The following is a 24129-nucleotide window of genomic DNA, read 5'->3' as shown; positions in this document are numbered from 1 at the left end:
CCTACTCTGCACAACCATGAAATGTACTGTAGTCATCCTCCCGCTATAGGGGGAGTGCATGAGCAGATTACTCATTTCTTAAGAGTGTTAAATTGATTTTTGGAAAGTCTGGCTTTGCTCTAATCTTAAATGCACCGGCCAAAATATACAACTCGTGGTTAGTTCTCAGTGAAATCCGAGCAGCACACCAGCGGCAGAGGCAAACCGATTCATGCTTTGCTGATGATGGATGCTGTAGACAGACAGTGTAAAATTAACTCGACTTCGCGGTGGTTACGCACATAACCGATTTCTTACTTTTGCTCTTGGAAAAAAGTAACTCGTTTATTTTTAACATGTCTCGGGTATTTTTTTAATGTCAAGCAGTGTCGTCTTAATGGGTAGAGCTCTATTATATTTATCATTATTAAGCACTGATGCAAAGCACTGAGGGTAAATTCAGATTGTGGGTGTGTACATGTTCAGGCGTCCTTGTGAGGACAGAAAATTGGCATGTTGCGTCTTTTACTGCTAAATTTGAGCTCACAGTACACTGCCTGTGTCAACAGGAGCGAACCACACTGCACTGGATCAAACAGGAGCAGCCGGTCATATTTCTGACGGGACATTTTGCTCCAGAACAGAACAAAGAGGTTTTCTTACGCTGGCCTTGAACGCCATGTCATAAACGTCCTGGTGATTCAGCCTCCTAATGACTCCTTTGGCTGGTTTCCGGGTGGGATGATTGTACAGCACACATCTTTGAATGACTTTAACCTCCTGAGACCCGAGCACTTTCGTAGCATGCATCTTTAATTTCTCTTTGCTATTTGGCTTTATAGAGTTCGATAGAACACCATAAAGTCACAACTGACTAACGATGTGCAAAACTCTTTATTTGGAGTCTGAACACAGCAGCATTTGGTACAAAAACTAAATGAGAAACAACAACTTTGCCCCTTTGAACAACATGGCTCATTGGAAAGAGCAAAATTTAGTCTTGTGGTCTAGACAACCCAAAATGTGACGTCCCCACATGTGGACGCCCGGTCCTTTTTGGATCGTCTCTAAACTACACAGGTCAAAAGTATACAGACAGGCTCACATACGTAGACTCACTTGGTTTAATTACTGAAATAACCGACTACAACTGACGATGTCTCTGTGGCAGAATAAAGGCAGCGCTCACTGGACTCACCAATACTTCCTCAGTAAAGGTCTCAGGACGATGACATGTTCCCACATGCTGGGACAGGTTTCATCAATTCAAACAAAAGCATGTAGATATAAAGATGTGTCATCAGTTTCTGAAAGAAGACCTAAACTGTCATCCTGGGATGTTCAGGAACAAACCAACGCTCAAGCTGCCATGAACTGGAAACAGCTGCAACACCAGTGTGACCGACCACACTGGAACCAGTTTTACATCGCCATGGACTGAGGAGGTGCCCGCTCTGAAATCCACACCACGCTGCTGTCTGGACAAAGGCTTTCTGGTCAGAGGAGACAAAGACTGAGTCGTCTGGCTAAATGACGAGGAAGGTGAGGATGAGAAACTCCGATATTCAGATCCAAGCCTTTGCTATGCATCGACGTCCTGACAGAAAACATTCACCTGACTTAAAGCAGACAAACGTAAGCAGCAATCCTCACCTACATGTGTGTTAAAACGATCAAAAGCATGATTGTAATTACTTTCAGACATTTACCAGTTTATCCGTCTTTTATTCATTTACTTTGTGTAACAAAGACAGCATGTGGACAATCTCCACGCATAGAAACATAAGCTGCACCTACTTCACACTAACTGAAGAGGACTTCTGAGAAGATGTAAGATATTAAAAAGAAAACTATTATGCACGTAATAGCATCATTGTTTCACTAGCTGAGATAAATATATGCACATATATCCAGATGTCCTGAAGTTTGACTCTTCCTGTTCCCACCTGCTGGAATATGTTTCTTATAAAGGAGATTTAAATCACTCTAATCCAAAAAGCATTATTACAACAAAAACACACGTGAGGTACCTATAAGCCTGCAGCCTTTAAGCAATGCCTCGTGCATTTCAAGCTAAACATGACGAGCTCCCACTGTTCTCTTTCTCTTCAGGCACCAACAACATACGAAGTCTCCAGATGTGTCGTATCAGCGGCTAATAATGAGCTGGACCTGTTACGCTGCTGTTGCAGACATGCTCGCTGACTGCAGGGCACAGAAAAGTCATTCACTTCAAAGCCACAGATCATTCTGCAAAGACCCTCTCTGTGCATCTCAGCAGGATAAACAACAGCACGATTTGAAAACTGGGCCCAGAGGCGAATGATTCAAATAAGGACAAAGCTTTTGTTTTTAAAAACGGTGGTTAAAGCGTTTCAGAGAAAAACATTCTCGAAGATCAAGAGAGAAGTAAAGCATATAAAGCAGGAGGTACAGCAGCTCTTATTACTGGAATAAAGAGCAAAGCACCACTGACTGGATTTTATAACTGCTGCTTTAATGAACCCAACATGACAGACATGTTCATACATCAAGGCCGATGCAGACGTGAAGAGCAGACGGAGGATGTGCGTGTTTTTCTTTTCTCATAATTTTGGTGCCTGATGGAAAAACAGCTACCGAGTCTGTAAATGAGGGAGCTGGTGCCCAACGTACCCCTGTCCCGGGTCGAGAGCGATGGCCCGCGGATGCTCCATCCCTCCGGCTATGAGCGTAGTGCGCATTTCTCCGTTAAGCTTGGCCACCTCGATCTGGTCCAGATTGCTGTCGATCCAGTACAGCTTCCCAGTGATCCAGTCCACAGCCAGACCCTCCGGAGTGGCCAGGCCGTGCTGCACGACCACCTCGATTCCCGTTACCCCTGAAACAGCATTGGCAGCAAGACCGCATGACTTCACGTTCTTTCACATTCATTCAGCCCTGAACTTCTCTAATCGCCGCTCGGCTGAACCGCGTGCCAGAAGGCCCTGCTAGCTCGTTAAGTCAGCGCGATGTGTGATTGAGTGCCTGTGAGAACAGACCCTAACCCTGGGCGCTGACAGCTGCATGCTCTGCTCGAGTGCTGCACGTTCCCCGCACCAAACTGCATGTCCTCAGGACTTCAGAGGACTTCAGACGACGCTTAGACCTGATGCTGCCAACAGTTTGCACTCATCATGTGTGGAAGTAGCTCATACAGCACCGACATAACCGACAGTCAGCAGGAAGCAGTGGTTAGTGCAGGAAAACTGAATAATCTGGAGGGAAGCTGTTTATTACAAAAAAAGGCAAATGGATTAGAAATATATGAAAATCCATCAGCGATTCTCAGATGGATGGACTTTTGTGGGTGTTTCACAGAGGGTGGAACAGCCACAGAGGGTGGAACAGCCACAGAGGGTGGAACAGCCACAGAGGTGATATCACTGCTCCACAGAGGCAAATAAAGGCTGGGGAACTCAGTGAATGCACTGCCACCCACAAAAATAAAGAGCGAATGAGAAATTCTGATTCATCATTTTATGAGACTTTGTACTACAAAAGCTTTAGACTTGTCAGTATTTTTAAGTTTGCTCAACCTGAGATAAACTGTAAGGAGCCAATATCAGCAGAAATGAGTCTGTGTGACAGCAGCAGAATAAAACAGAACAACACCGTCGTCGCTGCCTGAGAGGAAAAATGAGCGAAGCGTGAAGGTCTTACTGACAGTGTGAGAGCATACCTCCAGACTCTGAGAGCTTCCCCCTGTAGATCTTATCTTCCACCACGTCTGTCCAGTAAAGGAGGCTGTGGTTGAAGTGGAAGTCTAACGCGATGGTGTTCCTCAGTCCTGGCACCAGCAGGCTGTAGTCTCGTTTGTGAAGGTCTATTCGTCGTATCTCGTGCCGGATCGAGAAAATGACGAAAGCCTCAAAGGGATCTGGTGAAGGCGAGACAGTCGAAATAAGTATGTGTACGGTATCAACGCACCATGAGAAGAATGAGACTCAGCACTGTGGCCGTCTTCATCAGGATTTTCACCGTAAGGTATTAACAAAGACTCATTTCTGACTATTGTTGTTACTAAATATATTTAAAAAACAGACAAGAAAAAAAAATAATACTACCATGAAAACTAAAATAAACCACGACCCTCATGAATCACGTGAACAGATATTTGGTAAGACTTGCAGGTTTTTGTCTTTTTGTAAAGTCAAACCAAAATGATGACTCTGCAAACCGGATGCATACGTGCACATACGTGCACATACGTGCACATACGTGCACATCGCCGCTGACCTGTTCTGCTCCTTTTTCCTCTCTGCTGTAATCTGACACCTCTCCTATTCATCCAGCTGAGGCCTGTCGGTGTGTGCACACTGAGCAGGAAGCAAATTCAATCTCAAGAACAGCTTTACTATTTTTATAAAGAAGTCCTGCAACAAAGTGGAGACACTGACGCGCACATAAGCAGACAGATGGATGGATAAGGTGGTCGTTGTTGTCCCGCAGTACCCACACAGTGCCAGCTCCTGTGATTAAAACATGTCGTCCACACCGAGGAATTAAATGATCTTGTTTAGCAAATATTAGAGCCGCGAGTCTGCATGGCTGCTGCCTTTTTAGTGAAGTCACCGTCCTTCCCTGCTTTACCTAAAATCACACATCTGCTTCCCTTTTCCATTAAAGTGAATGTCAACCCTTGTGCTAACTGCTAGCAGCTAGCTTTAGATGATGCCATAGTAGCGTTGGGCTTAATGGCAGCCTGAGCTCCTGGGCTCTCAGGGCTGCGTGCTGCAGCACATGCAGATACGTAGACGCTACCATCAGAGATCGAAGGCTCTTTTGTTCCCTAGAAGACATTTTAATAAGTCACACAGCACAGAGCCGCTGTTCGTGCTATTAATGACAACTGCTAAAATTTGCATAGTAATTAAAACAATTAAGCTTAATTTGCTTCAATATATTCCCTTCACTCGGCTTCCACTCGGCTCAGTGCGCTGTGCAGATGACACACTTTTAAACATTTCTCATTGGCTCAGCCATAATGTGGCGTGCATTTATATGCATCGGATGCAGCCAAACCGACGTGTTGCCAAACACTTTGGGAACCAACGCGCGGCATTTTCCCGTTTCTGAAAAAAGCAGATACATTTGTAAGTCGCGTCCTTTGAGGAATAAATGCTGTAGGGTCTCTGAGAAGTGTCTAAATCTAGCGACAAGTCGTAACGCTGGCAAACAGCGCTCCAAATCCCAAACTCGGCCTCGCCCACCGAGGCTCCGGACGCTATTTCTGCCTCCAGTGCAGCTCGTCTCCTGAGAGGCGCACAGCTAACGCTTGGAACATGCCACACATGGACACTTGTACACAAACTGCACTTAGTATTTCAAAACTTTTGCAAGTCTTTTCTTCACAGCACGCTTTACTCAGTCACACTTTAGGGAACACAGATGTAATTAAAACTGTGTCCTTGCCTCAATGTCACATCTCAGTGCTGCGACCGAACGAGCTACAATGCTTCTGCAGAGACGCCGCGTTCTCGCAGCTTTTCCCCCCCATTTATTACTGCGATATGAAAAGGAAGAAAAGACGTGAGCTCCGGACTTCACAAAGCATCCAGCAGCAACGCTTCTCAGGATTCAGGTGCAATGCTTGTGTTTGCATGCAAAACGTGATTTATGATGAAGCTGTACAATTCAGATCAGCTCCCAGAGAAAATTGTGTATTTTCCTGCGTTAATGTAAGATTAGAGCTGCAACTGCCATCAATCTCGGCGCCAAAGAGAGAAGCGAGTAATCAAAGCCAGGTCCATAAATCTGAACGCGACGGTCCAACAGCATGTGTGCAACTATTGTGTTGCAGCGGCTTCAAAGCAGTCTAATCAAGTGGATTAGTGAGTCACAGCAATCACATCAGGAGAAAGTTTGACTTTATTATGCGATGCCAGGCCGGTTAAACGTGTGTGTTTGGGCCTGAGGTGAGTCAGCTAGCAGAGCTGGCTCACTCAGCATCACAGGAGATGGAAACAGACAGCTCTCATGGAGCCGAGCCTCTTCACATTTGATTGGATTTGAATAGATAGATACTCTAAATCACCGTCTATTACTGTTCTTCAGACTACCTCCTCACTTTTTTACCACTCACAGACGCTAACACGAGGACCTTCCCATTACGCGCTCGTGTTTCAGCCGCTACCGTCCGCAGAATCAATCGATTACACGTTTCTCTATAATTAAAACTCACATTTTTCAATTACTCACTCGCACAGAAGCTGAGATTACAACTCAAAATCAAACGCGGTGCAGGTGCATCACGGCCAAGGACAAATGTATTATTACTGCAGCCACAGACCGGCAGTGCTGCACGCTGGAGGCAGCCTGCAGCATCACTGAAACAAACATTAGAAGGCTCGGGTCTGTTACCTGTGCTGTGACAGCTGTCGCCGTCCGAGTCGAGCATCCATCCTGGATAACAGGAACACTTCACTGTGGTCTTGTACTGCTCACACACTTGGCTGCACTTCAGGTGACGGCTGCAGTAGTCCACCACCTCACACGTCTTGTTGCTGGAGTCCAGGTGAAGCCCGGGGGGACACGAACACACAACTCCTTTGCCCGGTGCCACAGTGCACTGGTGACTGCAGCCCCCTCGGGCTACAAGGCACAAATCTGGGGTGAAGAAAGGTCCCGAAATCTTAGAAAGTACACAGAGATGAATCTGTGTCTGTCTGACAGGAATCCTAAAGGTTTAATATTTGCGCATAAGAAAAAAGACGTGGTCTTTTAAACTGTGAGCTGCTGCAGACATCATAAGTCAAGCATAAAGGTGGTGTGTAATGAGCAGGCACATAAACAGCAGGTGGTGCAGATTCATGAGGAGAAGAGTGGCGTCTATTTGCATTTAAAGCAAAGCAGGAAAAAACTCATTTTGTCCAGAAATTACATAAAAAACAAGTCTTAACTTTGTGCTCCTCATCCTGTCGTAAAGTTCTCGTTAATTAGCAGCTCGAGATGAAACATGGAGTGAAAATGAAGCTGTGAACGAGACCTGGACTTAGCAACATAAGGAGAAATGAACAAAACAGTCACAGTGGCTGAATGGTGGGTGTGAATCCTGCTGAGCTGGTGCAACTCAGTCAGACCCCTGAGGTCCCATCTGAACACAGCCTAATTTTCAATGAGGAGCCAGAAGCTCTTTTAGCTACAAAAACACTCGAGGGTCCTGTGAGGCCCCCACGAGGCTCGGCTAGTGACGCTCTCGAAAATGAGCCTCCGCGTTTACGCTGCTCACTTTTAAGAGATTAGATGGGAAGAGCTGCTCACATGAGATAATCTGTCTCATCTGAAGGCTGTTGGACAAACTCTTGCAGACTTCATATTCTGTCCCTTTGGTCTCAACAGACACCAGTTACATGCTGACGGGACACCGAAGAGCTCCAGTGGGAGATTTTTGGCATTCCCAACATCACAACATACTTGCATATCATACGTGTGATGATGTGAAACCCTGTAAATGCAGATTTGCCTTAAACAAAGGCTTGCTTGTCTTTGCATCGACTTTCTTTGGTTCTAAACTGCTGCTACGCATCAAGTTTTCATTAATCCATCCATGCAGAAAGTGCATCGTTCAAAGTTTCCGTGGATGGAAGTCATTATTTATGACACTTTCTCTTTAGTCTTCCCACTTACAATGATTCTTATGTGAAACATTCTCTCGTGGGCTTGAAAGGTGGGTGTAAATGTTCCTGAGGAAGAACAGCCGTTACAGTCAGCTTGGATCTCGCCGTTGACAAGTTTTGTCATATGTCTAATTATCCGCTGTGTAACTTGTCAGAATCTGTTGACACTGGTATGACTCAACTACTCCGGAAACTTTTCCAACCTTTTTCTGACTGAGCGTTTGATGAGCTGTCCACAACAAAAGGCTGCGTTTGGAAACCTCAGCGCCAGAAAGGAAAACGAGAAAAGCCGGAATGTTTACAAAAAGTGTGACAGCGGACGGTAAAACGCGATAAAACAGAAGAAGCGCGTGGGTGAGCTTTGCTCTGGATGTAGGCGGAGCCATGTGTAGAACATTACGTTCACTGGTTGATCCAGTGTTGTGGGATTACATCCTCAGTAATCACACACGACTCGTGTGTCCACATACTTTAGACATAAGACATCATTACCACAGATGGGTCCTTCGTCAGAGCGATCCGCACAGTCCACTTTGCCGTTGCAGATCTTATCGGGCGTGAGGCAGACCGAGGAGTCGTTGGCACACGGGTACTTGGGCGGCTTGCACGCAGCCGACTCACACGACTCTTCGTCCGAGCGGTCCTCACAGTCGATGTCCCCGTCGCACACCCAGCTCTTTGTGATGCACTTGCCTGCAGGAGCCGAGCAAACATTAGCACAAATCTTTCAAGCAGGTGAACGTTTGATGACCAGCTGATGAAATCTCCTTATTTCCACAGGATTCAGAAATAAAGCTCCCTGCTGAGTGATGCATTCAGGGGGAGACGGATTTCTCAGTTCTTTTGTCATAACCTTAAAACAAACGCCATGTATTATTCCCAGAAGGCCACAGTCAACAAGCTGCCTCTCAGGTTTGTGTTTAAACCGATGAAAAAGTCCACATACAATCAATATTCCCTGTGCTGTGCAAAGGAGCCTGATTGGTAAATCCCTCATTGCGGGCAGGAAGATGTAGGTAGAACCACGAGGGGGTGAATAACAGAGACACTGGGATGTATCAGCATCACTCAAAGCTTGTATGTTTTCCACATTTTCGATCCCACCGCCGTGTTTGGCGCCAGATCGGTGCAAACTCACATGGGATGGTGCCGCGACTGCGTATGTTTGCTTTTAAATAAAAATGCATTCACACGACGCTGCTGATTTAACCCGTCAGGTTCTAAATGTCTCATTTAGTGGTACCGTAGTTGCAAAGATAAACACAAACGCTTCTCCGTGAGTAAAATATGCTCGACACTTGTGGCGCAGATGCTGTGTTGGGCTGTTTTTGTGCTAATGCACATGGACAAGGAGGTTAATCATTTGTGTAATTGAATTATCTCCATCCTGAAAATTTCACCTTGAACGACACAGCCTGAAAACCGCACAGTCTGCGAGCAGAGGATGGATCGAGGATGTAAAAGGAGGGAAACGGATTTTGTTCAGAGTGGGCGGCACGACGGGGAAACCTCCTCCTGAGTGGATTTATTAAACGTGGCTATTGCTTATTATTATTTTGAGGGTGAAATACTTTTTTATCTTCTTTGCAAATATGACCAACCTACTAAAATATCAGGTTTCATATTTAATTCAACAAAACGTTAGCGTAGCCACAAATGAGAGATGGCTACTCTCTTGAGATGGTCCTCAGTGTGGCTGCAAATGCACTTTTAAATAATAGACGAGTGCATTTACAGTGTTTTCTGTGTGCATTTGAACATTTCTCACCAATTAGACGCTCCGTGTATAAAGAGCTTCATACTTGTAGGGTCGACCTTACAGTATAAAGCGCCTTGAGGCGACTGGTGTTGTGATTTGGTGCTGTATGAATAAAGTTGAATTGAACTGAATATTTGCTGATATCATCCACGTGATCCTGACTGCACAGCAACACTGTGATACTTAGTGTAATGCTAAAGGTAAAGATCCCTGATAAAAGCACGCACTATATCCACTCCCATATAAATGGATGCATGGATTGTATACAGTAGGCACTGTAATCCAGATTTATTCCTGCAAGATCTGGCAGTGATTCCAGACTAGAAGTTCCTCATTAAACTGTCTCAGGCTAAAAGTTTCAAATTGAGAATAAATCCTTCCCCATTTAAATGTCTGACTCCTCCCTGTGACTGAATACTTTATCAAACACTGTATTTAAAGGCATGAGATTAGATATTTCATGCAAAAAAAAATGTGCTTCTGGATAAATTACTGTGCTTGTACTATTAGCATTACTTATTAATATGTAGTATTAATAGCAGGCACCACAGTCAAGTGAAGCATCTCACTGCATTACAGTAATTATCTAATCGGTGGTATATATCGTGCTTGCTTTTTATACTCACACATGGACAGCGTAAAGAAAGAGCACACGCTTCTGTCACGTGCACGAACTGGGAGCAGGAAGGGAAAGCTGGGCTGTGAACTGGTTTGCACATGTGCAGCACCAGTGGGGAAGCTAAATCTGATCCATTGAAGCATATCGACTGAGGAATCAGCTGATGTCACTGAGATTGTGCCTGAGCTTGACTTCATAGTTTGCTTAAGCTGCTATCACGCTAGATGCCGTTTTGTTGCATTGCTTCAGATTATCCTCTTCATCTCTGGCTCTCCTTCATCCGTCAGAGCTGCAAAGACCGGCTCTTTTAGAAAGGCTTTTTGAATATTTCCAGAGAGGGCACTGTGTTCTTCAGAGGAGGACAGAACAAACTGCATGAGTGAACAGAGATCTGACACGGCAGAACTAGAGAGAATAATAACTGTGTGCTTTAGCCAACCTGTCACCATGCAGCAAAAAGGAAAAGGAAAAGTGTTTAGTGATAAGTGGAAAATTCCAGGACTGCAGGACTTTTTTTGTTTTTGCCCTTTTTCTTACATTTAACACAAGAAGGTAGATGCTCAGTCGGGGTGCGTGGACGGTTTAAACAGACTCTGATTGGTTGAAGAAGCACACGCAGATGCTCAGATTCATTTATAACTCATTCAAATATTGTGGACTCTCTCATATTTCACTACGTTCACTCTTGTTTAAAGGTTTACTTACTGAACTCAAATCCATGCTAAGTTTAATTTTTATGCCCCAGGACCCGATGTTACCGCAGTCAGACCCACAGCATCACTGTCAGCTGACTCATGAAGTGTAAACATTCAAAAAAATCTGGAAAGTATCTCAAAGCTACGAAACATCAGTTTGCATTAATTGTTGAGTTACAACAACAACAGGACCCCAACACAGAGGTGGCACGTCCAGGACCGCTCTGTGTGTTTCTACCTGTCACCTGCACATTAACTCACAGCTCGTTGTTATCACTGCGCTGTATTCACTACCTGTATCTTTGCAGGTGAACTTAGCCTTGGGGTCACACATCCTCTTCGTGCCCTCGCAGTCCTTCTCATCGCTCCCGTCCTCACAGTCCTTATCGCCGTCACAGCTCCAGCGCTCCGGGATGCAGGTCCCGTCGGTGACGCAGTGGAATTCCTCGGCACTGCACTCGATCACCGGCGGCAACACTAAAACAAAATTAATTTGACAATGAATGCCTTTGAGATATACAGCAAAGTGTCACGGGCAAAAACGTCGCAGTTAACCTTTATTTTAAAAGAGACGTATTGGTGGCAAATATTTATGATAGTGAGCCGGGCAGCGGCGTCTATAACAGGTCAGCACCCCGAGAAGAATGGAGTTATTTCACAAGTCTTTAAGGTTTATGTGTCCGAGATATTTCTGTCTTCTTTAATCGCTCTGCTTAGTATATCACACACACGGGTTTCATCAAACAATCGGGTACGACGGCTGCGTGTGTGTGTGTGCACGTGTTTAGACATCCTTGTGAGGACAGAAAACAGGCATGCTGCTATACTTGTGGAGACCAACAGTCCTTATGGGGACAAAATGCTGTGCCCACCAGTTTGAAGACATTTAAGGACAAAAGTTTAAGTGTTCCTCTGTGGACCGAAGTCCACCCTGAGGTCCTCCTCTTCCCCCGATGAGCCTGGTCTTTTTTGTTCGTTAGTTTTTGTCCCGTTTTGCTTGTTAGGAATTTTGTGTAATTTCTTTGTCCCCTGTTGGCTGGTTAGGGTTAGGCTGAGGGTCAGGGCTACACATCCACTCTTCATGGTTAGAGTAAGGGGACAGGGAAAGCATATGTCAGTGAGAGGTCCTCACTAAGATTGAATAAATCTAAACTTATGTTATTTGGAAATAGTAGTTTAAATACAAATGCAAAGATTCAAATAAATGGTGTTGATATTGAAAGAGTCAGTGAAAATAAATTTCTGGGGGTAATAACAGATGAAAAACTTAACTGAGAGCTCACGTAAGATATATTCATTCCAAAGTATCACGAAGCATTGCAACACTAAACAAGGCAAAGCAGGTATTAGACAAACATCACTTCATATTCTACTGTTCACTGGTTTCACCGTACTTAAGCTATTGTGCAGAGGTCTGGGGCAACAACTATAAAACATTACATTCACTTTTTACTCTTCAAAAAAAAGCAGTTGGAATCATCCACATGCAGGTTACAGGAACATACAAACTCACTATTTTTGCAGTCTGAAATATTGAAAATTGACGATCTAGTGAAATTCCAAACAGCACAAATTCTATTCAAAGCAAAAAATAAAGAACTGCCAGGTAATATTCAGAGTATGTTTTTTTTGAAAGAAGGAAGTTATAATTTAAGGGGTTTTTGTAACTTCAAAACAAGAAGGTACGTACTACAAGAAAAGGCTTTTGTGTTTCTGTTCATGGAGTGAAACTATGGAACAAACTGAATATGGAATTAAAGCAACGTCCAAACATAAAACTGTTCAAAAAGAGTTATAAAAATATGATCTTCTCAATCTATAAAGAAAAGGAAAATATTTAAATTAAGTGAATGTCTCTATTTAAAAAAAACAAAAATTCATGATGTGATATTATAGTATATAGTATATCAGAAATCTGTTCACTATTTTTATTACAAATTATATCAGTAAGGAAGCTGACTAAATATTAACTGATAATTTATGGCAAAGGGGTGGGATTAAATAAGTGTATACTTCTTCCCTCCTTCAACATGTATTTCAGTGTATGTAATTTGTATAGTAGTTTTTTTTCTCTTCTTATTTTCTTTTCTAAATGTACTTGTATATTGTTCACAGTGTGTGTGTGTGTGTGTGTGTGTGTGTGTGTGTGTGTGTGTGTGTGTGTGTGTGTGTGTGTGTGTGTGTGTGTGCTGTGTGTGTGTGTGTGTAATTGTGGAGTCACAGCCTGTGTTTTAAGAATGGTTGGGTGGGTAAGCAAAACTCGCCCAACGATACACGACCGTGCTCACCGGAGGACCCGGGGATCAAACTACCAACCTTCTGTTGAGCAGCTGATCCATAGTCAGACATAGTATCTGACTCACTGGTTCAAGCTCACCTTATTGTATATTCCGTGTGTGTTGATTTGGATGTGATGGCTTAATGCTTAAATGAAAAAACAGAAAACTATTTAACAGTAGAAGCACAGCGGAGACAAATTCAAGCCTCTGGGGCAGAATTAGACACAGGGGGAGGAGACGTCTGCAGCTCCCATCAGGAAATGGTTTGATGAATGGTGCACACATTCTAGTGACAAGCAAGCGAGCTGTGAGTTTTCTAGGAGCTTACATAAGGTTTGTGTGATAATTAGATTAAACGATTCAAGTCCTGATGGTAAAATTCCCGCGCACACAGAGCAGATAAGATTCAGTCACACAGCAGTGTGAACACAGAGTTAGTGGACTCGAGCTGATTAGCTGTTAAACTTGTAATTACAACACCTACATTTAAATGCTGATTCGAATTGCAACTAAAATCATTTGCACACTCAAATAAATATAAATCAGCGCTCGTGAAGGTGGCACAGGCAGCTCGTGTGTGATGATTTAATCTGTGACGGTGTATTATAAATAAACAGGTTAACACTAGCTGTTTGAACAAATGGAAGACAGGATGTGTCGGTCATTTCAAAACCTGTTCATCAGCATTTTAACACGCTGCGCAGACATCGCTTACATGCAGGTCCACCTCTGCAGGTTAAGGTCTCGTCGCTGAGGTCACCGCAGTCGTTGTCGCCGTCACAGGCCCAGTGGTCGGGGATACAGCGACCATTAGAGCACTGGAAGTGGGTATTGGAGCAAGACTGGATGCAGCCCACTTCATCGCTGCCGTCTCCACAGTCGTCATCTGCACACATGCACAAAAGTTCAGTGACAGATTATTATTATGAACGCTGGTGGGTGTAAGGTATATATAATCCTGCTTATAACCATGAGGGCTGTTGCCGTTGCACAATGCACTTTTTTGATGAAAAATCAATTTCCCACTGGGGACAATAAAGTTACCACTGGCCAAGGTTAGAGCCAGTTTATGCTTTCACCTGAATCGCAGTGCCACTCCACACTGATGCATCGTCCACTGGAGCAGCTGAACTGGGTGACGGGCTCACAGGTGGGGAAAACTGCACATAAACAAACATAAGTTCAAATTAAAGAAATATTTGCTTCACAAACAATCAGCTGTGCTTGTAAAATGTGATAGCAAACATCAGGTTTGTGTCCTAAACTCAACACTGACCTAGACTCTGAAAATGATATAAAATAAAACAAAAACAACACCAATAATTTTTAAAAATAATCTTATGACATTTTTATATGTAAAAAATAACAAACACACTGCATGGAATCAAAGACGACAGTCTGAGTGAAAGACTTGTGTCTCATAACTCTGTCGAATAATGAAAATAATCTATAAACTAAAAAGGTTTTTACAGGCAGCTGCACGTTTCAGTTAGAGGAAGAAAAACAGGAAAACAAGAATGATTAAAATCATATTTCTCACTTTATGGATGCACACATCGCAGGGAAACTCATTCATCAGTCCTGAGATATTTCAGTCATGGTGAAACATCTTCAATATAAATGTTACTATCATGTTAATTCTTATATGAAGGTTTGTTAAAGGTGTCCATGAGCATAAAACTGAAAATATTAAAAATATTAATTACTGTTATACGTCTTTCCATACATGCACTGATAGTCTGGAGCCGACTTAAAGAATAACTTTAAATGACACTAACATTGATAAGCTGTAGTTTAAATATATCTGCTGACAGCTCACGTTCGTGACTGCAGGATGTTCCCAGTGTCTCACAACGCTCAGGTTTAATCTTCCGTCTCCACCACAGATCGGTAACCGTAGGGATTTTTTAGTAATAGCTTTAACCTCAGCGACCTTCCAGAGATTCCCATTTGGGTTCATTTGGGACTCTTAGGTTAGGCATTTCATCATTTTAGTTTTTTACCCCTTTCACACAGTGACAAAGTGCATTATCTGACAGAACAGAAAAAAGTTGTCTGATTAAAGTGATGTTAGGAAAGGAACATAATGTTTGAATCAAGAATGATGGATTTTGAGATGTCCAGCATCCTTCTGATTCTTCTGCTGATGACACACTTTCACTCTTACTGCTTCGATGAGAGGGTAACAACATCACATTCACCTGATGAACTGCACACAGCAGTGTTGGTAAAGTTACTTGAAAAAAGTAATCAGTAACTAATTACTGATTACTTCCCCAAAAAAGTAATCCCGTTACTTTACTGATTACTTATTTTCAAAAGTAATTAATTACTTAGTTACTTAGTTACTTTTTAAAAACACGATTTACAACCTGAAGAGGTGATAAAGCGATAGATCTTTCAGCCCAATTCTACTTTTTCTGCATAATCCATCATACAAAATGTAATCAAATGGAAAAGTCTCTTTTTAAAACTTGTTTTATTAGTTTTAATCTTTTAACTTTATGCATCAAGCAAACATTTAATTATCTGCAACATTCTCTGACTGGAAGAAATTAGTTTAACATTTAAACCTATTTTCTGCACATTCCAGCACATAAAATAAAATATTTTTTGTGTTTACACTCAGTCTTTCAAATAGATGCAAGTAAAACACAGCAGAAAATAAATAAAGTCAAAGACTCAGCGGTCCTGTTGCTCTATTTTCACCTGTAAAGCAGGAGTGGGGTAGGCGGAGGGTTACCCTGGTGCAGGTGTGCCGCGGTCAGTGGAAGAATCCGCGAGTTTCTCTGTGAGTTTCCCATTACGTCGTAGCTACTCGGTGCTTGTTGGAAGTTTAGGGGTTTTTTCGCTGTAAAAAGAAGTTTTCTTCCCACGCACAGCGGACACTCATGTTTTTGTCACTTTTTATGGAATCAAACTCAAAGTAAGGTCAGTACTTCCACGCTTTAAACGCTGCACGCTCATACTCTCTCTGCACTCGATATGTGATCCATTGTTGATCTGCACACAGCTGTTGTCACGAACGTCGCACTCGCTTACGTCACTGTCGTGAGACATTCTCGCAAAAAATCACGGTTTTAGTAACGCAGTAACGCAGCGTTCCTACGGGAAAGTAACGGTAATCTAATTACCGTTTTTGTAATAGTAATCCCTTACTTTACTCGTTACTTGAAAAAAGTAATCAGTTACAAGTAACGCGTTACTGCCCATCTCTGGTGTTAACACAGTCCCTCCAGGAGTGGACGTCCCAGGTCAGACTGTACCAGCAGTCAGAGAAACAGCAAAAACCCAGGAGCTCCGTCTCGGTTCAACATTACGTTTCATGACGATACACAAAAAGACTGAATAATCAAACAGTGTCCGGTGGACTCTGTGTGCAGGTGACATTGTGACAATGTCAGGTTAACGTTTTCATTCCCATCAGACACCAGCCGTGTTTCTGACTCGGAGATATGATCCTGGATGCCTGAAGCTTTATTGACTTGAGTATAAAACACAGGCCTATATTTGAAATGATTTGTTGACTGGAATACTTTTAGGCGCTGCAGAGGAGACAGATAATATTTCTGTCCTACAGGATGCTTTCCTCAAAAATGTCAGGTTTCAGCGACGGCACATGTCTGGCTGGAATTTAACATTCGTTAAAAATGAAGACGAGACATACATAAATAATGAAGGTTTCGAGTAAACAGTGAGCGTTGTTAAAAATAAAACACCGGCATCCATAAATAATGCCGGCGAACAGAGCAGCGAGCGAACCGAGCGCCCAGTAGAAGACGGTGTGTGACAACTACTAAACTACTGACAAACAAAATCCAAATTAGTATCAATCTCTAAGGCGGCCACCACTGAGCTTCAGGTGTTCCTAAACCCACAGTAGCTCCACTGAAGCTAAGTGAGCTGCCAGAGCTGCACAGAGCAGCGCCTGCAGAGAAGTAATGCCTGAGGAAGCTCAGACAGCAGTACGGGAGAGAATATGTTTTGCTGCACAGCTTGATTATGATTGAATGAAGCCGAGCATGAACTTTAATTACTGCTTACAACCCGGCTGTTTGTGACTGCATATTGAAGCGGCTTAGGACACACAAAGGGAGGCTGAGGCGATACAGCACGCTGCAGCATTTGGCAAACATCGATCACTGTTAAAGGCTGATTTCATACAAATAGTGATTAAAGCGAGTCTTAAAACCTCCTTTTAAACGTATGCTTCCAATTCAGCATCGCTGATGAAAACGTATGAAATTTGTAGCTGCAGACATCCTTTCCCCTGCTTCAATAAAAGGTTAAATACATCTTCAAAGAGCTCAAAGCGCTCGGGTCATAATGGCATGCCATGTATTTTTATTATGCCTTCTAGGATTAGCCCAGAACACAGAGTACAACTTTCCCTAAGTGAAGCTGACAGATTGTATAATACCACTGAGACACGACTACAGAACAGTGAGCTACTGTACCCAGCACCACCCACCGAAGCTGCTGCCATTTGTGAGGACATGTCTAGGTCTTGGTCCAGAGAACACAGCATCAATAACTGTCTCTCTGTCCACTGAATGAAGCAGCGCCTTTCTAAAACGTCACAAAAATGCACAAGAATTTTGCAGTTGTTAAATGTCTTGAGCTTCTTCTACCTTCATGTTTTCAAACTGCATTAAAACTGTCCAGCAGATCAGAATCTCTCTCCTCTCCTTAACTCTCCTGGACATTAAGCTGCTACTTTTGGGAAGCAGCCACACTAAAGGGATCGAACGAGGGACCACCGACCGGCCGGAGCTACTGACTAAAACAAAATCCTTTACCTCAGCAGGCTGACATTGTTCACCTGTGCTTCCTGCTATCCACCCTGCATCAGTCTTCCTTTGTCTTTGAACCTGCAGCAGCTCCACAGGCAGCAGTACAAACATCCACACTGCACTAGCCGTGTAGGTATAGCAGCACAGACGCTGCATAGGTCTGCTAGCTTTGGTTTGATTTGTTTTACATAAATCTCTTTCATACCTGTCGCACTAGCTGAGCTGTTTTGTTGTAAAAAGAAAACAACATTTTATTAATTTATTATATTTTTAAAAGTACTTGTGTGTTTTTTTATTTCCCCTATGCTGTGCTATTAAAGAGTAATGTGAAAACAGCAGAACTTGTATCATATTATGAGGTGAGAACAGCTTAGCACATATTTTTAGCTCCAAGTGGGAACTGCATCGTATACATTTGACATTTGTAAAGAGATTTTTGAAATTTCAGCATATTAAATTTACCCTGAAAGTGTAGAGTTAAAACATCTCACTAATATTAAATGTGAGAAGTAACAGAAAATGACCCCAAATGATTTTACTTGTGTTTAATGAAATCATCATGTTGCTGTTAGTCAAACAGAGCCAAGACAAACGTACTCGGTCACACACAGAGTGATGTTTGAGTGACGTCTGGGGAAAAGCACGCGTGACTCACCGCATGATATTTCATCAGACTTATCCCCACAGTCGTCCTCCCGATCACAGCTCCAACTGCGAGGTATACATCGTCCGTTCTGGCAGGAGAACTGCTCTGCCTGACAGGGCTGGGCTGAGGAAGAAGAAAGAGGCCACTTAATTCAATCGCACCTGCATAAGTCAGTGCAGCAGCTGCACAACAACTCTAATGGTCACTAGATCACCCAAATGTCAATGTAAGGCCGGCGCAAACCCTTTATCACTCAATCGCGCGGTTGAAGACGGGCGTGGAAAACGCGCTGTTGCTGATGGGCCGTCAGTTACGTGCTGGTGGTCACACTCGTGACAGCAGCTGATGTGGGATACGCGTGTCAATCCACCGACGGGGGAACATTCGTCATCTTCTGGCTAATGCTCATCGATCGATCCTCTGAGGATAAAAAGCTCCGGAGAAGTACGACTAATGCGATATGCTGTAAGTGTCCTCGTAGATGCTCCAAGTCTTTGATACTAGAACGCCCTTAAACAATGAGATTGATTGCACAGTACCGCCGCTCCTTCACAGCCTCAAAATATTACAGTGACGGCTGCCTTGACAGCACCTGACACCAGTGTTCAAGTCTTAGAGAATAAAGCACATCTGAAGTGAGAACATTTTTATCAAAAGACGTCAGAGACAAATGTTTCATGGCCTACTGTGCAGATGAGAAGTTTACATAGCTGAACGGTCCTCAAAACTGATCGGAGAAGCACCTGTAACCACGCTACGTTTTCCTGAAATCACCGGTTTCACATCAGCGTTTATTCATAGAATTAATCATATTTGATAAAATGTGAAACGACTGAAAATGAGCCAGCGAGCACAGACGAGCAGCGCTGACAGATGGCACACGACTGACATCCAAAACTCCCCAAATCTAAACCCGACGTGAAAGCAGCCCGTGCGTACCTGAGCAGGTGTTGTTGGACTCGTCCTCGTTGTTGCCGCAGTCGTTTGTCCCATCGCAGAGCCATCGTTTGGGGATGCAGCGATTGTTGCTGCATTTGAACTGATTGAGGGGACAAGTGTGGTTGTCTGCAAAGAGTTCACCGCACAAAAAGCAGATCAGTCAATAAAATCAAATGAACAAACACAAGAATGAAAAAATGTATCTGACAAATACTGCATGTTGTAACATGTTAGTGTTGTAGTGTGGCAGAACCTAAACTGCAGACAGCACCCACTCAAGAACTGTCACGAAGTCACTCAGCGCTGACGTGACCTGCCTTCAGAGCAGTCTGGGTTCAAACGGTGCTGAACTGTCGACCTGTGAGGTTTTATTGTGTTATTTGGTCATAATTATCTGACGCACGCCAACCAAACCTGAGACCGTACTGTGCCAGTCAAAAATATGCATGATCGTCATTTTGTCAGGTAGCGTGTGCTTCACAAGCTGTTTACTCACATTTGATCAATGTGAGAAAACTTTAAAGTAAGACACACCTCATCAGCACTGCAGCTTTCTTTGTAGTTTTGGTTTCATATGGTTTCATATTATTTAAGTTCACAAAGTATAAATATTAAGTCAAGTCCAGCTGTCAAACAGCAGAGCAGCGGAGCTACACTAACAGACACGGCTGGCCAAAAACATTTGAATTCAGAGAAGGAACGAGCAGATTGTAATCGGCTTTATTTTAGAACATAACAGATGTGGCTGCCATCTTTATGACCGGCTTGGGACGTATCCGAGTGTTTCACAGTCACAGAGTCTCAGTTTCAATATTATTTAATATCGGACCTCTTTCCTGTTTATACAGTATATCTGCAGCTTTGCACTGAGACTTAATTAAGGTTACAATGTAACTAATTTCATACTGATACAACAACAAGCCGCACTAAAAACCATAAAAGGAGTAATAATGTTTCAGAGTGTGAGGAATCTCATTTATGTTTCTCCTCCGTGGTTCGTCCTTTAATTGAGAGTAATGGAGTCTCTATATCACCTTTAGTGGTCTCAAGTGTATTTGTGGTTGGTTTTGCTTTTAGTGCCTGATTTTTGTTTTATTTGAGGCGACTTTATCATGAAAAAGAGAAAAAAATCAGTGCTAATATTTAACATTAACTTTGATAATTCTAACTCATTAAGCCTCACCGCTCATTAATCATACTAAAGAAATGAGTGTTTCTCTGCATGCTGTAACTCTACCCAGTGCAAAGTTCATGGCTAACACAGAGTGGAGGGCTGGTCTGTATTTAAGATGTGCTGCTGCCATCTGAAACACAATAATAATAAAAAGAATAAAGTCCATGTTTAACCATCTAACATCGAGTTTACACGACTGATTTGTAGAAGGACGCACGTAGAAAGTGGAGGAGGGGAGCACTTTACACCCCGACTTCAGTGACATTTAAGAACACAGCAGCTGACAGCCAGAGGGAATTAGCCCTGAAAAGCTGAGGCTTTGCTTGCTTGGCCGCATCACTGTGTACAGTGTCTGTTCAGACAGTGCATTTTTCATGCTAGCGTGCAGTGTGTTGCCTGCAGACTAATTCCGAGATCCTCACAGCAGCTCTGGATCTCCTCGTCACTCCCATCCAGACAGTCATCATCTCCGTCACACTTCCACAAGGCCCGAATGCACCGCTGATTACGGCACTGGAACTCATCACTTTTGCATCGCTGTGGCTCTAAACTACTGCTGGAAGCTTCTGAGAGAGACACAAGTGAGAAAACGCCATTTTAGCCCCGCGCCTTCTAACAAATACGTGTTAAGGGGAAAATATTGGCATATAAAACGAATAACGAGCATGCACAATGTGTTAATGTTTCATAACCTCATGTGTACATGCGTGGGAACCCACTGGGATCCTCCCTCAGCTGTATTTACTTGTTTATTAGCAGATTTGAAAAGAAGCCTGTCCCACAGGACGCGGCAGGATTACACTACACTGGGACAACCTGATCTCAGGGCTCGTCTGATTCATTACGTCCTCCTACCTGCACAGGTGACATTGTTCTTCTCCAGAACCTGGTTGTCAGCGCAGGCACACACTCTCCCTCCTGGGATGGCGAGGCAGAGGGTAGTACAGCCCCCATAATTCACACTACATGCGTTGTCACCTGGAGAAACAGAACCCAAACACAGCATGGTGTCTTGCTCATTTAAAGCGACATTTTCTAAGCTGACTTTAAGCTCCGTATTATCCTGGTTTTCCCCTTTTTTCCCCATCTGTGAAATAAAGATCAGAGTTTCTGGAAACCCTTTAAATGCAGCAAAATAAATCATTTCATTGGTACAAAAGCTTTTCCCCCACATAGAGACACACGCCAGGTGTATGCCGCGAGATCTATAAGCATACGTCAGGTGAATTATTGGGAACGGTGTGGGTGAAAGACATTTGACATTTTTATCATTCTCGGAGGAATAATTTGTCTTTCAGGACAAAGCTGACATTCTCCAATCGAAAAAAGTCACATATCAAGTTAAGGCATGAGACACCTTTGTCACTTTCATTTAACACAGAACCCAAAGGCAGTGCCTGAGCCAATGAGATAAAGCTTTGGGTTTTGTAAGAGCCAATCAGTAATACTCAGAGTACCGGACAGCCAATTAATCTATTCAGTGGCATGAACAAAAGAGAAACGTCTCTGCATGGCGTGAACGAGGCTGTGCATATAGCAGCCACTTTAATGTCCAAGTGAGAGTTTTTAGAGTACAGTGACTTTTAACTGCAACGGCCTCTGCATTCAGAGCAACACAACAGCATTGACCTGGTGTGAAGCAAAAAGCAAGACGTCCTGTGAGGCCAGCGAAGCTCTCTGCTGACATGTTCCATGCCTCTGCTATCTCTGCTTTTCAGCATGCTAACAGCGGGAATCCATCATCATTTGTTACAGCAGAGAGCAAAGACATCCAAACCTTGGTCATCTTATTTAACTTCATAAAGTGGAGCCCAAAGTGATTTGAAAGCTACTGTCACTGCTGATCAATGTGCCGGTTTATACCGTGAAATTTGAGAGCAATAGGCATATACGCAACTTTCTGGTGTATATATCTTATAAAGTGCTCTCCATTAAGGAAAGTGCTATAGGAGCTATAAATGTCTGAATTCACAGGAGGGGGAGGTTCTATTTCCAGTGCAAAACAGCCACTTTCTGTGTCAGGGCGGGATGACGACTAAATGAAGAGAAAGCAGCCAACCTTGCTGACTCTGCGCATCGTAGACACGCAGGCCGAACAGCGGCGGCCTCTCGCTCCGCAACAGAGTGATATCGCCGTTGGTCAAGTCCAGCTGGAACACCGAAGCGTTCATGTACTCGGTCCAAAAGATGAAATTGCGGTAATGAGAGATTCCGAACGGATGGTTTAGTTCTTTCCCGCTGTACACCACCTGCAACATGAAGCAAACAGTCAGTAGGATCACGAGGTCAGAGCGACAGACAGACACCGTCAGAGGAATCAGTCATCTCAAACGGGCGTCTGGCTGTTTGAATACAGGCGTAAAGATTATTTGATGGCAGTATATGATGAATGTGATTCAATTTCACTGCACAAATTTATTCACACAGAAACGTCTGCTTATAATAATGTTTGCTAGAATCTTGGCATTGATTAAACAGCATTTGCAAATAATTAATTAGCGTGATATGCCAGTAGAGTCGATGAGCGGATGGGGATGAAAGGATGCTTGTTGTGGGAAGAGGAGCAGGTTTCAGGCGTCGCACTGCTGCAAACGTACACACCCTAACCCTGAAATGCAGGAAGCGTGTGCAGAAAACAGCCTTACAACTGACCAGAGGGGACAGATGCTTTCATCCGCAGTCGATCAAACCTTAACATGGCAACAATGTAGCCTCTAAATTAATCGACTGCCTTCCAAATGCCATTATTCTAAAAAATGAGAATGAGCTGGTCTACAAACGATTCCAATCGTGAACTTAAATCGTGATTTAAAGTCCACCTTCTGGCCCTCTGTTAAACTCTGCTAAAGTGGACTAACTCGGTTTAATAACCACCTGAGAAGAAAGCCAGTAACATACCATTCTTCCTGTCCCATTTAGGTGAATCTTCTCGATGTGGTCGTAGTAGGCGTCGCACCAGTACATCGTGCTGCTGCTGTGGTCCAGCGTCAGCCCGTTGGGCCACAGCATGTTGGAGGTGACGAAAATGCGGCGGTTGGATCCGTCCATCCAGGCCTTTTCTATCCGCCCTATGCTGTCGTTGACCTCATCTTCCTCCCAGTCTGTCCAGTACATCCAGCTACCACACACAGAATTGAACACATAAAGTGCCAGCAGCGAGATAAAGCAAACAGTGTCACGGCATCGGTGGCATCTGTAGATCACAACTTGCTGTCGCTGACACTGATCACACCTCATATTCAAACTAAGCAGTTCATTTCAGCCGTCTGCTCCCCATTCATCTTTGCCCTTACTTTCTGACACGCGGATGTTAAATGGTTTTGCTCACTGCTCCCTCTACAAGCAGCCTCCTGCTTTGATTACTTATCAATCAGAAGATGTGACAGCATCTGCAAGCCTCTCTCAAAATGATCTATTTCTTGTCACAGTGTCTTCAGAGGTTTGCTCCGAGTGCCCATGGGGAGGCTCCGGCACTGAATCTTTCTCATGCAGTTTGATTCATGCAGGCAACATTATAGGGAACACAAACTGTACTGACAAACACATTACAAAAGTATTTATCCCCTTCCTGTTTTTATTGATTTCTTTTTATTATTTGTCACACTTGCA

At 43.5% G+C, this 24129-nt stretch overlaps 1 protein-coding gene across 6 annotated transcripts in view; it reads right to left on the bottom strand.

The window, feature by feature from the left end:
* The window catches only part of lrp1bb (low density lipoprotein receptor-related protein 1Bb), a 262657-nt gene that overhangs the window by 111027 nt on the left and 127501 nt on the right, over positions 1 to 24129 (bottom strand). For all 6 annotated transcript variants that reach the window (XM_042221787.1, XM_042221788.1, XM_042221783.1 and 3 more), the window contains 13 exons: positions 23419 to 23638; positions 22580 to 22769; positions 21376 to 21498; positions 20943 to 21086; positions 19347 to 19472; positions 18417 to 18530; positions 14048 to 14128; positions 13684 to 13854; positions 10984 to 11166; positions 8109 to 8309; positions 6361 to 6606; positions 3680 to 3877; positions 2635 to 2839 (listed from right to left, as the gene is read on the bottom strand). In XM_042221787.1, coding sequence (XP_042077721.1) covers positions 2635 to 2839; positions 3680 to 3877; positions 6361 to 6606; positions 8109 to 8309; positions 10984 to 11166; positions 13684 to 13854; positions 14048 to 14128; positions 18417 to 18530; positions 19347 to 19472; positions 20943 to 21086; positions 21376 to 21498; positions 22580 to 22769; positions 23419 to 23638 — 2202 coding nt within the window. The remainder of the gene's footprint in view (positions 1 to 2634; positions 2840 to 3679; positions 3878 to 6360; positions 6607 to 8108; positions 8310 to 10983; positions 11167 to 13683; positions 13855 to 14047; positions 14129 to 18416; positions 18531 to 19346; positions 19473 to 20942; positions 21087 to 21375; positions 21499 to 22579; positions 22770 to 23418; positions 23639 to 24129) is intronic.

Source organism: Haplochromis burtoni, unplaced genomic scaffold (genome assembly GCF_018398535.1).
Source record: "Haplochromis burtoni strain Fernald_Lab_line unplaced genomic scaffold, NCSU_Asbu1 Contig_74, whole genome shotgun sequence".
Lineage (NCBI taxonomy): Eukaryota > Metazoa > Chordata > Actinopteri > Cichliformes > Cichlidae > Haplochromis > Haplochromis burtoni.
This window is presented reverse-complemented; position numbering and strand designations above follow the sequence as displayed.